At 33.7% G+C, this 15,412-nt stretch overlaps 1 protein-coding gene across 4 annotated transcripts in view; it reads left to right on the forward strand.

Moving 5' to 3' along the window:
• The window catches only part of LOC145277493 (uncharacterized), a 656,318-nt gene that overhangs the window by 551,757 nt on the left and 89,149 nt on the right, over positions 1–15,412 (forward strand). For all 4 annotated transcript variants that reach the window (XM_080128883.1, XM_080128881.1, XM_080128880.1 and 1 more), the window contains one exon: positions 9,089–9,233. In XM_080128883.1, coding sequence (XP_079985009.1) covers positions 9,089–9,233 — 145 coding nt within the window. The remainder of the gene's footprint in view (positions 1–9,088; positions 9,234–15,412) is intronic.

Below are 15,412 nucleotides of genomic sequence, written 5' to 3' on the forward strand. Positions count from 1 at the left end.
TTCATCCTTCTTGACACTTCACAACTATTTGGTGTCGTGTCAGTCTATACCGACACTACCATTTTATTATTATTATTTTACCATTAGATGTTTTCGATTTGAAATTCATCGATCTGTGTGTTTATCCTTATCTTTTTGTGTCATGCGTCATCTTATGAAGAAACGGAATGTATTTATTCCTGTGAGTTCCAAAGTAAAGAAACACGCTATTAGGGAAATATCATTAATCTCTTCTTGTATAATATAAAGTTTTAGTTTTGGCAAGTTTACAATGGAAATTTTGAATAGATTCCAAGGCCAGAACTGACCTTATGCAATAATAAATTCAATAATCATTACTGAATTAATTACTAGAAATATTTGATATTCTTATTTTACTTCCAAACTTAAAGGACAAAACATTTTTGGTGTCTCTACCCTAACATTATTTAATAAAAAAATATTGGAAATCGAAGAAATTAATATATGTTAAGTTATTGACTCCTGTGGCTTGTCTATGATATGACAGTTTGTGACGCTAGTTGAGTGAAAATGACATTTTATACCAACACTAATTTGCATGCATATATACCAACACTAATGTGCATGCATATATACCAACACTAATGTGCATGCATATATACCAACACTAATGTGCATGCATATATACCAACACTAATGTGTAGGCATATATACCAACACTAATGTGCATGCATATATACCAACACTAATGTGTATGCATATATACCAACACTAATGCGCATGCATATATAGCAACACTAATGTGCATGCATATATACCAACACTAATTTGCATGCATATATACCAACACTAATTCGCATGCATATATACCAACACTAATTTGCATGCATATATACCAACACTAATTTGCATGCATATATAGCAACACTAATTTGCATGCATATATAGCAACACTAATGTGTATGCATATATACAAACACTAATGTGTATGCATATATACCAACACTAATGTGCATGCATATATAGCAACATTAATGTGCATGCATATATACCAACACTAATGTGCATGCATATATACCAACACTAATGTGCATGTATATATACCAACACTAATGTGCATGCATATATAGCAACACTAATGTGTAGGCATATATACCAACACTAATGTGTATGCATATATACCAACACTAATGTGTATGCATATATACCAACACTAATGTGCATGCATATATAGCAACACTAATGTGCATGCATATATACCAACACTAATGTGCATGCATATATACCAACACTAATGTGCATGCATATATAGCAACACTAATGTGCATGCATATATACAAACACTAATGTGCATGAATATATACCAACACTAATGTGCATGAATATATACCAACACTAATGTGCATGCATATATACCAACACTAATGTGCATGCATATATACCAACACTAATGTGCATGCATATATACCAACACTAATGTGCATGCATATATACCAACACTAATGTGCATGCATATATACCAACACTAATGTGTATGCATATATAGCAACACTAATGTGTATGCATATATAGCAACACTAATGTGTATGCATATATAGCAACACTAATTTGCATGCATATATACCAACACTAATGTGCATGCATATATACCAACACTAATGTGCATGCATATATACCAACACTAATGTGCATGCATATATACCAACACTAATGTGCATGCATATATACCAACACTAATGTGCATGCATATATAGCAACACTAATGTGCGTGCATATATACCAACACTAATTTGCGTGCATATATACCAACACTAATGTGCGTGCATATATAGCAACACTAATGTGCATGCATATATACCAACACTAATGTGCATGAATATATACCAACACTAATGTGCATGCATATATACCAACACTAATGTGCATGCATATATACCAACACTAATGTGCATGCATATATACCAACACTAATGTGCATGCATATATACCAACACTAATGTGCATGCATATATACCAACACTAATGTGTATGCATATATAGCAACACTAATGTGTATGCATATATAGCAACACTAATTTGCATGCATATATACCAACACTAATTTGCATGCATATATACCAACACTAATGTGCATGCATATATACCAACACTAATGTGCATGCATATATACCAACACTAATGTGCATGCATATATACCAACACTAATGTGCATGCATATATACCAACACTAATGTGCATGCATATATACCAACACTAATGTGCATGCATATATACCAACACTAATGTGCATGCATATATACCAACACTAATGTGTATGCATATATACCAACACTAATGTGCATGCATATATACCAACACTAATGTGCATGCATATATACCAACACTAATGTGCATGCATATATAGCAACACTAATGTGTATGCATATATACCAACACTAATGTGCATGCATATATAGCAACACTAATGTGCATGCATACATAGCAACACTAATGTGCATGCATATATAGCAACACTAATGTGCATGCATATATAGCAACACTAATGTGCATGCATATATACCAACACTAATGTGCATGCATATATAGCAACACTAATGTGCATGCATATATACCAACACTAATGTGCATGCATATATAGCAACACTAATGTGCATGCATATATACCAACACTAATGTGCATGCATATATACCAACACTAATGTGCATGCATATATAGCAACACTAATGTGCATGCATATATACCAACACTAATGTGCATGCATATATACCAACACTAATGTGCATGCATATATAGCAACACTAATTTGCATGCATATATACCAACACTAATGTGTATGCATATATAGCAACACTAATTTGCATGCATATATACCAACACTAATGTGCATGCATATATACCAACACTAATGTGTATGCATATATAGCAACACTAACGTGCATGCATATATACCAACACTAATGTGCATGCATATATAGCAACACTAATGTGCGTGCATATATACCAACACTAATGTGCATGCATATATAGCAACACTAATGTGTATGCATATATACCAACACTAATGTGCATGCATATATACCAACACTAATGTGCATGCATATATAGCAACACTAATGTGCATGCATATATACCAACACTAATGTGCATGAATATATAGCAACACTAATGTGCATGAATATATACCAACACTAATGTGCATGCATATATAGCAACACTAATGTGCATGCATATATAGCAACACTAATGTGCATGCATATATACCAACACTAATGTGCATGCATATATAGCAACACTAATGTGTATGCATATATACCAACACTAATGTGCATGCATATATACCAACACTAATGTGCATGCATATATAGCAACACTAATGTGCATGCATACATAGCAACACTAATGTGCATGCATATATAGCAACACTAATGTGCATGCATATATAGCAACACTAATGTGCATGCATATATAGCAACACTAATGTGCATGCATATATAGCAACACTAATGTGCATGCATATATAGCAACACTAATGTGCATGAATATATACCAACACTAATGTGCATGCATATATAGCAACACTAATGTGCATGCATATATAGCAACACTAATGTGCATGCATATATACCAACACTAATGTGCATGCATATATAGCAACACTAATGTGTATGCATATATACCAACACTAATGTGCATGCATATATACCAACACTAATGTGCATGCATATATAGCAACACTAATGTGCGTGCATATATACCAACACTAATGTGCATGCATATATAGCAACACTAATGTGTATGCATATATACCAACACTAATGTGCATGCATATATACCAACACTAATGTGCATGCATATATAGCAACACTAATGTGCATGCATATATACCAACACTAATGTGCATGCATATATACCAACACTAATGTGCATGCATATATACCAACACTAATGTGCATGCATATATAGCAACACTAATGTGCATGCATACATAGCAACACTAATGTGCATGCATATATAGCAACACTAATGTGCATGCATATATAGCAACACTAATGTGCATGCATATATAGCAACACTAATGTGCATGCATATATAGCAACACTAATGTGCATGCATATATACCAACACTAATGTGCATGCATATATACCAACACTAATGTGCATGCATATATACCAACACTAATGTGCATGCATATATACCAACACTAATGTGCATGCATATATAGCAACACTAATGTGCATGCATATATAGCAACACTAATGTGCATGCATATATAGCAACACTAATGTGCATGCATATATACCAACACTAATGTGCATGCATATATACCAACACTAATGTTCATGCATATATACCAACACTAATGTGTATGCATATATACCAACACTAATGTGCATGCATATATAGCAACACTAATGTGCATGCATATATACCAACACTAATGTGCATGCATATATACCAACACTAATGTGCATGCATATATAGCAACACTAATGTGCATGCATATATACCAACACTAATGTGCATGCATATATACCAACACTAATGTGTATGCATATATACCAACACTAATGTGCATGCATATATACCAACACTAATGTGCATGCATATATACCAACACTAATGTGCATGAATATATAGCAACACTAATGTGCATGAATATATACCAACACTAATGTGCATGCATATATAGCAACACTAATGTGCATGCATATATAGCAACACTAATGTGCATGCATATATACCAACACTAATGTGCATGCATATATAGCAACACTAATGTGTATGCATATATACCAACACTAATGTGCATGCATATATACCAACACTAATGTGCATGCATATATAGCAACACTAATGTGCATGCATACATAGCAACACTAATGTGCATGCATATATAGCAACACTAATGTGCATGCATATATAGCAACACTAATGTGCATGCATATATACCAACACTAATGTGCATGAATATATAGCAACACTAATGTGCATGAATATATACCAACACTAATGTGCATGCATATATAGCAACACTAATGTGCATGCATATATAGCAACACTAATGTGCATGCATATATACCAACACTAATGTGCATGCATATATACCAACACTAATGTGCATGCATATATACCAACACTAATGTGCATGCATATATAGCAACACTAATGTGCGTGCATATATACCAACACTAATGTGCATGCATATATAGCATCACTAATGTGCATGCATATATACCAACACTAATGTGCATGCATATATACCAACACTAATGTGCATGCATATATAGCAACACTAATGTGCATGCATATATACCAACACTAATGTGCATGCATATATACCAACACTAATGTGCATGCATATATACCAACACTAATGTGCATGCATATATAGCAACACTAATGTGCATGCATACATAGCAACACTAATGTGCATGCATATATAGCAACACTAATGTGCATGCATATATAGCAACACTAATGTGCATGCATATATAGCAACACTAATGTGCATGCATATATAGCAACACTAATGTGCATGCATATATACCAACACTAATGTGCATGCATATATACCAACACTAATGTGCATGCATATATAGCAACACTAATGTGCATGCATATATAGCAACACTAATGTGCATGCATATATAGCAACACTAATGTGCATGCATATATAGCAACACTAATGTGCATGCATATATAGCAACACTAATGTGCATGCATATATACCAACACTAATGTGCATGCATATATACCAACACTAATGTGCATGCATATATACCAACACTAATGTGCATGCATATATACCAACACTAATGTTCATGCATATATACCAACACTAATGTGTATGCATATATACCAACACTAATGTGCATGCATATATAGCAACACTAATGTGCATGCATATATACCAACACTAATGTGCATGCATATATAGCAACACTAATGTGTATGCATATATACCAACACTAATGTGCATGCATATATAGCAACACTAATGTGCATGCATATATACCAACACTAATGTGCATGCATATATACCAACACTAATGTGTATGCATATATACCAACACTAATGTGCATGCATATATACCAACACTAATGTGCATGCATATATACCAACACTAATGTGCATGCATATATACCAACACTAATGTGCATGCATATATAGCAACACTAATGTGCATGCATATATACCAACACTAATGTGCATGCATATATACCAACACTAATGTGCATGCATATATACCAACACTAATGTGTATGCATATATACCAACACTAATGTGTATGCATATATACCAACACTAATGTGCATGCATATATAGCAACACTAATGTGCATGCATATATACCAACACTAATGTGCATGCATATATACCAACACAGTAAATAACCCTTGAAATAGTAAATCAAGAAAACATGTAGAAGTCCAAAGAAAACAACAACAATAAACTTCTAAATCCACAAAAAATTTCTGAAATATTTCTAGAAAAGGTAAAGATAAATCCAAGTAGTAGACACGTCAACAACAAGCAGCTATGTCATGTAATGTCAGATGAACAAATGTTAGACCTAGAATGGTCAGATGAACAATTATTAGACCTAGAATGGTCAGACGAACAAGCATCAGGTGGACAAGGGTCAGATAAAAATGGTTAGACCATGATGAGCAGAATTGTTTTTCAGATTTGGTACATGTAAATATTTTCATAAAAAATAATTGAATATTCCAAGGATATTTCCCACCAACAACTGACAAAAGTGTTTTATGGAAAGATATACACAAAACCCTATATTGGGCTTTCAACTGAGATCTGGGGGAGGAGTATTTTACTGAATTGGGCAAAATTTCAAATTGTAGTATTCACTACCATATATGGCATAATTCCGTTGGCATACCGGTTCTCATTATATCACCCAAGTTAAGCAACATGGAGCCTGGTCATAGGTGACCATTTAGGGATGCTGTATATAATCTTCCCTTGACTGGGATATACATGCAGTTGGGGCACACTTGTGAAATTTATATTCCTTGTAAATTTCCCCTTTAAGATAAAGTCAGCATAGCCTGACCAGAGCTGATACTATACCAAGTATTAACTATTCCAGTTTTACCATACATACTAACATGTATATCTTCAAAAAAAAATTGTTAATGCTGATTCAGCAAATGGATGAAATGTTATTTGTGGTTAACCTTTTGTCAACATATTTTTTGTTATTCTTCATTAGATTTTCTGTCAGATGCACAAACATGTCCGTGTGTGTCTCTACTAGACTTTCTCCTGTCTTCTCTATTGTTGTCAAGTCCTCCTGATTATTTAATGTTCGTCCCACGTCATGTATGTCAGGTATTCTGGCACACTTTTATCCAGATATGTGTCTCTTGTTCGTCGTTTTTTTTTTTTTCGTCAGAATTTCAAATCATATTCTTTTTTAGGCATTTTTTATGAAATTATATTTGCATTTGCACATTTCATTATTAATGTCACTGAAGAAATGCGTGGATTTCCAATCTTTCTTCAGAAATAATCATTTTTCTTTTTTATGATATTTTTTATTTGAAACTTTAAACGGAGATGAATTCGTCTCAGTTTCTAGTATGTCACCACTACCTTATGTTGCCGTAAATTAAAAAAAAAAAACCTTTTTACTCCAAACGAGGCATATTGCCACTTGGAACGTAATGGGATACTATTTGGGATTGTGTCTAACAGGGGATTATGGGGAGTTGAGCAGCAAGATGGTATTACAGTGGCGCACTTCTCACAACGTCATTTTGTAGCATTGCGAATGCGTTATTTTGTAATGTTACGCTATCATTCAATTGTAAACTCCACATGTCGTAAACTATGGATAGAATGAAAGAGAAATAAGAAAAATGGAAGAAATATCGAAAAGCAGTTGACCTAAATAAAATAAATCCATTTGTTATTGCTGGATTTCTGCGATTGTGTCAGGAAAGATCAGCGAATATAAAATATTTCTTATTCACTTTTGCTTATGACGATCTTCACGTGCGACAAATTTGAAAAGAAAAAAATCTATGTTAATCATTGGTCGACTCTTGAATCATCTATCTGAAAAATGGAAGTGATATGAACAAATCCATTACATTTTTTCTGAGTGGCTTATTTGGCAAAGTTGTATATATAAGTTTGTATATTTTTAACTAGACATCGGTTTATCATCCTAGACATTTGTTTAAATGTTATGTCAAAATAGGTTCTGTGAACAGTTAATATTATTATATTGAAGATAGTATGCATTTAGATCATTCAGATTACTATTCTCATATTAAGCTTCCGATGATGCCATGTATGATTCATATGAGACATTGATAGAAACTTGCAGGAATAAGACCAGAGAGTATGCATGGAGTATTGTTGCCACATCTAGGTGTATCTACCACTAGTCCCTCTCTTTTAGACAAAGGAGTCTCCAACCTAATAAGTCCCTGCTATTAACCAAGCCCCAACCCCTGTCCCATCACAGTAATGTTGCAGTCTTCTGCCTGTTTTAAAAATATTTTAATAGAATGTGCTTTGACGAACTTGTAATATTGGTGCCTTCTCGAAGTAAATATTCTTAACTAATCCGACAGGCAGCAAAAGTCCACCCCTTCACTGCAGAGGCTGCTAGAAGCTGGAAAGCATTTTACTCTAAAAGTTTCTTACCTCAAACTGCTACTTTGAACTTCCCTCCAAGTTTCCTTCTTCTCTGACTGTACTAACATGCAATAATTTAAATGTAATGCAAACAAACATCTTGCTGCTCAACTCCTGCATATTATCTCTGTAGATATGGTTTCAAATAGTAGGCCCAAATAGTCGCAATATCCCTTCGTTGGAAGTGAATAATAAAAAAAAGAGAGACTTTGAATGTGCCAGCATATCTTTTTAGCTATTATGCGGGACAACGCCATGTCCATTATGGATGTCATCTTGCAAGGGGGAAGAAAACAATGAAAATAAAAACATTTATCCTTTTGTATGTTGTGGTTCAAAATATTAGAGATTTTTTCAAATTTTAATATCTTTATTCTCGTTTGCATGTAAATGTACATTTAAATGTTGTTTTGCATTCTGCTAATAAATGTTTCCTTTCTGTCTTCTTTCCCTAGAGAGTGCATAACAAGAAAGTGGACGAGCAAATTTTCTTTCGTCTTGTCCAGTACTTCTCTGTGGTTTTATTCGAATGCCACATGGCTGAGGATTACACCCCGGCCAAATCGTTGATGAACATGTGTTTTACATTTTTCTATGAAAGTAAGTTTAAAAAACTTTTATCATTATTACTTATATTTTTTATTTATGACTTTTTCTGTTGATTTTTTTCTTAATTTAAATAGCTGATGCTTTCTTGGATTGGGGTTGGTTTACAAATGAACATAAATTGCATGACTACTTTTTATCAAAATTATAAAAAATACATGATGATGACAACCTGCTGTCTTATGAAATAATGGAATTCTGCACCTGGTTTGATGCACTACAGCATCTGCTATAGCTATATAGTCCAATTTTGAATCCGCAGCTTCATTGGCATAGTCAATGGTAGTGATGGTGAAGGCAGCGGAGTTGGACTGAATTCTCTGTTGCCTGTGGATTCTTTTTTTCTTCCCATTGTCTCTCGTTTCTCCTGCTAATTTGATGCCATCCTTGACCTTTGCTCACCAGGCAGTCTGATTGGATGTCTCTCAATATTTGCTGGTTGAATGCCACAAGTCTTCAGGTCTCTCTTGCAGGTGTTCTTGTAGCACAAGATTGGTCGTTTAGTTGGCTGTGTTCCAGAGGCGAGCTTGCGTATACTTTGAGATGTGACCATCTTCCACCCTACTCACATGACCAAGCCAGCGCTGGCGTCTGAGTGAGAATGGCAAATGTGCTTGGCATGCCATCTGCGTTTGTGACCCAATCCTGCCAGGTGATGCATAAAAGATGTCTGAGGTTGCGCATGTGGAAGGCATTCAGCCTTCGTTCTATGTGTGAGTACAAAGTCCAGGACTCACTACTCTAAAAAAGAGAAAGGATGCATACTGCAACTAAATTTGGAAACCATTGTTGATATAGTCTCATTATCTTCTTCTCTGCACACACACACACACACACACACACACACACACAATTGTAGTTCCTGTCAGTTTGTTCACAAACTCTTCCTAGGGTTTTGGAGATAGACCTTCATAATAATATATAGTCTGAAAGTACATTAGCCAATGTACTTGGATTAAGTATATTTCCATTTTATTAAAGACTAGCATGGATACCCGGCGTTGCCCGGGTAGACATGAAATTCGGTTTGGACAGAACTGCTATACTAAGGATATTGAGCAACCCCCACAAAAGAATGGAATCGCCCAAAAAAAGAAGTAGGCGACAACTTCCCCTACTTTTTGTTGTCCATGTACTGGAACCTCCTCCCACCTAAAAAAAAAAAATACAAATGAATTAAAACAACTTTTCTTTCAATCAAAATAGCAGCAAGTGCCCATGAGACCGCAAAAAAAAAAAAAAAAATTAGCCGCGGTAGACAGGCTCAAACCTCAAATTTGTATGTTAAAAGCAATTACAATGTTCTGTCACTGTTTGGATTAATAAAATAGATAACGGTAGATAAGAAGAAAATATTAAAGAATTTAATAGGTTTCGATTTAATATTTGCTTGTTATATTGTATTAAATCAAAGATAGTATGGTGCCCAATGTTTATTTTTTTATATTTCGATGTTATATCTATTCTAAAAAAAAATAAAATCCTAAACTCTTCTTTTCTTGGAGAACATTTTAGTCGTCATAGGCGAAAACATATTTATCTATATCTATCAAGATCACTCAATTATCATTTGTCGTATATCAGGCTACACTGACATTGTGGTCAAATTGTCTATCAAAATCGTTAATCTTATATAATCTTGTCCGAGACATATTTAACTTAATGTTACATTTTGTTTTAAGGTTGGAGATGTTTTCAATATTGTGTTTCTTTTGTCTTCGTTTTGTTGTTTCCCAATGGCCTCAGCAAACAAAGATACGTCAGGCAACCAATGAAAATAAACCTCTCACTTTTCCTACTTTTGTTTGCTGACTGCATGAATGATACGTTTATCTCATCTGACTTCAATCAGGTTGTCTCTAGATAAATACCAATATTCTGATCATATTTGCAAAGATAAGAAAATTAATAACAAAAAATCATCCAACGAAATCGATTCTAAACAATAAACCTGCTTTCATGTCAAACAATCTGTAAAAATCACAAGAAATCACATTTGATCGCATGCTAGTTTGATCATTTGGGTATTATTTTTCCTGTACTCGATCAAGAAAGTTCTAATAAAAACTACAATCTGTTTGCTTGGTAGTCATTATTAAGGCTATGACAACAGAATATTTTTTTCATTGTTTTGACTCTCGAGTATATATCTGACACAGTTAATCAACCGATAACCACATCACTCTATATAAAAGCATATAAGATATCAACGGATATACACTCGAGAGTCAAAACAATGAAAAGAATATGCTGTTGTCATAACCCTAGTCATTATGTAAAGTCAGCCGGATTTTAAAAGTTGGACCTAAACAATCATTTAATGAGAAAATACAACTTTGATTGTGGATAACCAATTCTTAGTTGTTATTGATGTACTATTTTACATAATTTGCTATCATTTATTTTAAAAGTTACTTTTCTAGTCTAATTTGGTGGATAATAACAAAGATAACAAAGTTCCTTGGCGTTTTGGTTAGGAGCAAGGTGTGGTATCTGTTCTGATGCTGCAATTTGCCTTTTCTGGCCTCGATCAGTTGAAAAGAGATCCTTCTAGATTGAGGTAATTTTTATTTTTGTCCCCATCCGGCGTACCATGTTTTGGGGAGCTGGATTCTACCCACATTAGGGGTCGACCTTGTGTCTGACTCTGTCCTCGTGAGGAAGCAAGTAAATAGGCACAAAGATACTGGTAGCTAAGCACCCCAAAAGGGGTCTAAAAAACAGCTACCTTTCATTCTAAGGGAGACAACTCTTATTCTTTTAGTAAGAGTTATCTTTTCTAATTTACATTTATTTTGTTTCCCAGATTTACTTCCAAGAAAATCAAGGGTTCATTTGTAATTGATAATTAATTGTAAATGTAAAAATTAAAAAGAACAAATTCAAAGGTAATTATGTAATTCAACTTTCACCTTTGCAAAACATACACTAAACAGTTAAAACATTATAATCTACTATTACTCACTGGTGTTATCAGATCAGGCTATCTGAAGATACTGGCTTCCTGGCCTAAAATGCACCAAACATGGATGTTATTGTTTTTTTTTACCTTTTCACTTTGCAAAATTCAATCATGTTCTGCAAATTCAAAAACAGAAACAATTTTCTTCTACAAAACAACCAAACCAAACACCATGAATAAATATTTGAAGATATAAAAAACTTGACGTCTAAAACCTTTTTTTTTTAATTATTGGATTCAACATTAAATAACCCAAAAAAGATTGATATGCCGTAAAACAAATCAACCAATCCAAACTCCTGTTACTCATTTTTTCCCGGTTCAATAGGAGACAAATGTTAAATTATAAATACTGGTAGCAGTAATAGTTTTGTGCAGAGAGCTTCCCGCCAATATTGAGTTTGCCTTTGAGTAATAATTAAAATTTTATGATATTGCTCAATGATTTTGCTCAATCTTTTTTGACTTGACATGACTTGAATATATGCATGTACAATGGTCCATAGCAGTCAAGATAGCCTTTGGACTAGCAGCGGATACCTTAGACGTGTGGACTAGTACTGTGTTCGATGTCGACTTTGATGGTATGTAACTAGCTGGCTTCTTGGGCCTTTTTTTTTGCCAGCATTTAAGTAGTTCTGGAGCTATTGCTTTGTAGATGTTGCAGCACACAGCATGGCCAAACCAACAAAGTCTCCTTTTTAAATAAGCTTGGGAGAATGATCCTGCATTGTGCCCTGATTTGGAAATCGGAGACGAAATAGTGTTAGCAGGTGGAAACAGAAAAGTTCAAACATTACCAGCATTTTGAGATCCGCAGTTCTCACCAGTCGGGTTTCACATATAGAGAAGCTTGTGTCTATTGCCATCATCTCATACAGTTCTCACTGTTTAGAATGATATTTCGGTGCAAGTCTATAAATGGTCCACTAGTAATATTTTTTACTATAAAAAGCTGAAAAAAATCTTTATAATGTACGTACTTGTCACTGCATGAAAATGTCATATTCCAAAAATCACGTAAATCAATCAAGTAGTTTTTTTTTTATTTAAGAAAATCAAATAGTATGAGACATTTTATCGAAGAAAAACTTCCCACCATCTTGTTTTTGAATGATACACTGCTAGCGACACCTATTGGGAATGTTGGGAATATAAGACCAGAAAAGGGGCAGACAATCGACTTTCCACACTATAGAAAAAAAAACTTGAAAAATTAAGACATTTATAAGTTTTTGAGGATGTTGAAAACGAAAATAACGTTTAAAATTCCAGCAAACGTATGGGTGCTTAATCTACATAAAATTCTTCATATCTTGGAAACTACTCGTTTATTGGAATTTTAAACGTTATTTTCGTTTTCAACAGCACTTGCTTTTCATATCTTCCACCCCCATTTATGACGGACCGTACAAAAGACAAGGATTTTAGAGATTTTCTTCTCATTTGTCACATTATCAATTACTATATGTGAGTTTAATTTTTGTTAATAAACTCAAAAATATGCACGATTTAAAAATGTTATATTGTTCTTTTTTTCAAATACTAATCATCAAAACATAAAAAAAAAATAAAATAAAATTGTTGTACGTTTACTAAATAATTGTTTCTGCATGATTTTTTGTTTTGTTGTTTTTTTTTATTTATCATCAATATGTACAATACATATGTTAAAATTGAAATAAAAAGATGGCTAAAAATACAAAAAAATGTCTAATATTGCAAAGAACAAAGATAAATCTAATTTGCCCTCACAGAAAAAAAAAAAAAAATTTGTATGGATTGTGGAGTAGGGGTGATTGGGTGGGCGTGTATTGAAATTTATCCCCACCCCCCGTCATCTATTGCTATTACTGCCTGTTGCTGTCCCCTGATATTGTGTTGCTTCAACTCATATACTTCTTCACGGAATTATTGTTTCCGTGTCTGGAGAGTTCCTAACAACTTCTACCTAGCACTGAAGGACTCCATGAAATTGGCATGTAAAGTTCACCACCACGACAGACTGACTGACTACCAGGTAGGAAAATAAATTTTTTCAGCAATGATACATTTTGATTAAAAAATATCTATAAAAGATTATTAGAAAAAGATTAATCTACTATAATGTATGCAATATCTACTTGCACATATATAAATATACTTACTATATATATAAATATATATGCACATATATGTATTTTACTTAAAAAATATATATTAGATGTGTTCACCTATTACTTTGGCTTAGAGAGATTTAACAAATTAAAGCAGAATGGGAAAGTGGTTTAGAGATAAAAAGAAGTTATGTTAAAAAGAATGGTATTTTGATATAAATTTTAAAATCATTTATTTTTACTTATAACGTATATATCTATATATTTGAGAATAGGTCTTTTTAGTTTATGGCCCTAATATTTCTCCCTTAAGTAAAACTAAAAAATAAATCGGAAATTGATTTGACTGATAAAGTGTCAGACACTGATATCAAAATTTCTGTAGACGAAGTGTATGGGTTGAACAGCAACAACGGCTCAAAGGCCGATCGCATGTTCACTTTCTTATTGTATTTCAATTGTAAACATTAAATAAAAAAGCAACAAAAAAGACATTTTTCCTGACATAGCAGCTTACAGAGAGAACTTGAATGCCTACTGGAGAGAACTTGAATGCCTACTGGACAATCTCTTTGAGTGTCTAAAGTATCTCTGTACAATGGTTTGTCAGGACAACCTGGCATGAGGATACTTTCTGCTACAAGTAAACTTTGACTAAATATTCAAAATCACATGGTATTCGTAACCCAAATAAGATCTCCTCGATATGGATACTCTACACTGGCTTATACCTGGATTGTCGCACTTTTCCAAGTGATATTAACTATAATTGCCTATAATAACAATAAGCTGAATACTCCACCAGACTAGATGAATTCTTGCCTTAAAATCCAGGAAGATCAAGAGACCAAAAGAAATATATACTATGATGTAGTTCACTGGTCAATAAGTGAGTGGAAAAATAATATTCCTACCTTCCTTACTAACTCAACGTTTGAGAGATAACAGAACTGCAATGGAATATTCGAATATCTATGCATCTCATATAGGGATCAAGTGTTAGCCCCAGGAAGGGGGCCCCTTGGTTTTTCAGAAAAATGGAGAAAAATAAGAAAGAAATCCTATCACGAGAAACAATGCTGGTTCACTTGCAAACAAATATTTATCAACATTCG

This window comes from Euprymna scolopes, chromosome 6 (assembly GCF_053919585.1).
Source record: "Euprymna scolopes isolate OS-2025 chromosome 6, ASM5391958v1, whole genome shotgun sequence".
NCBI lineage: Eukaryota > Metazoa > Mollusca > Cephalopoda > Sepiida > Sepiolidae > Euprymna > Euprymna scolopes.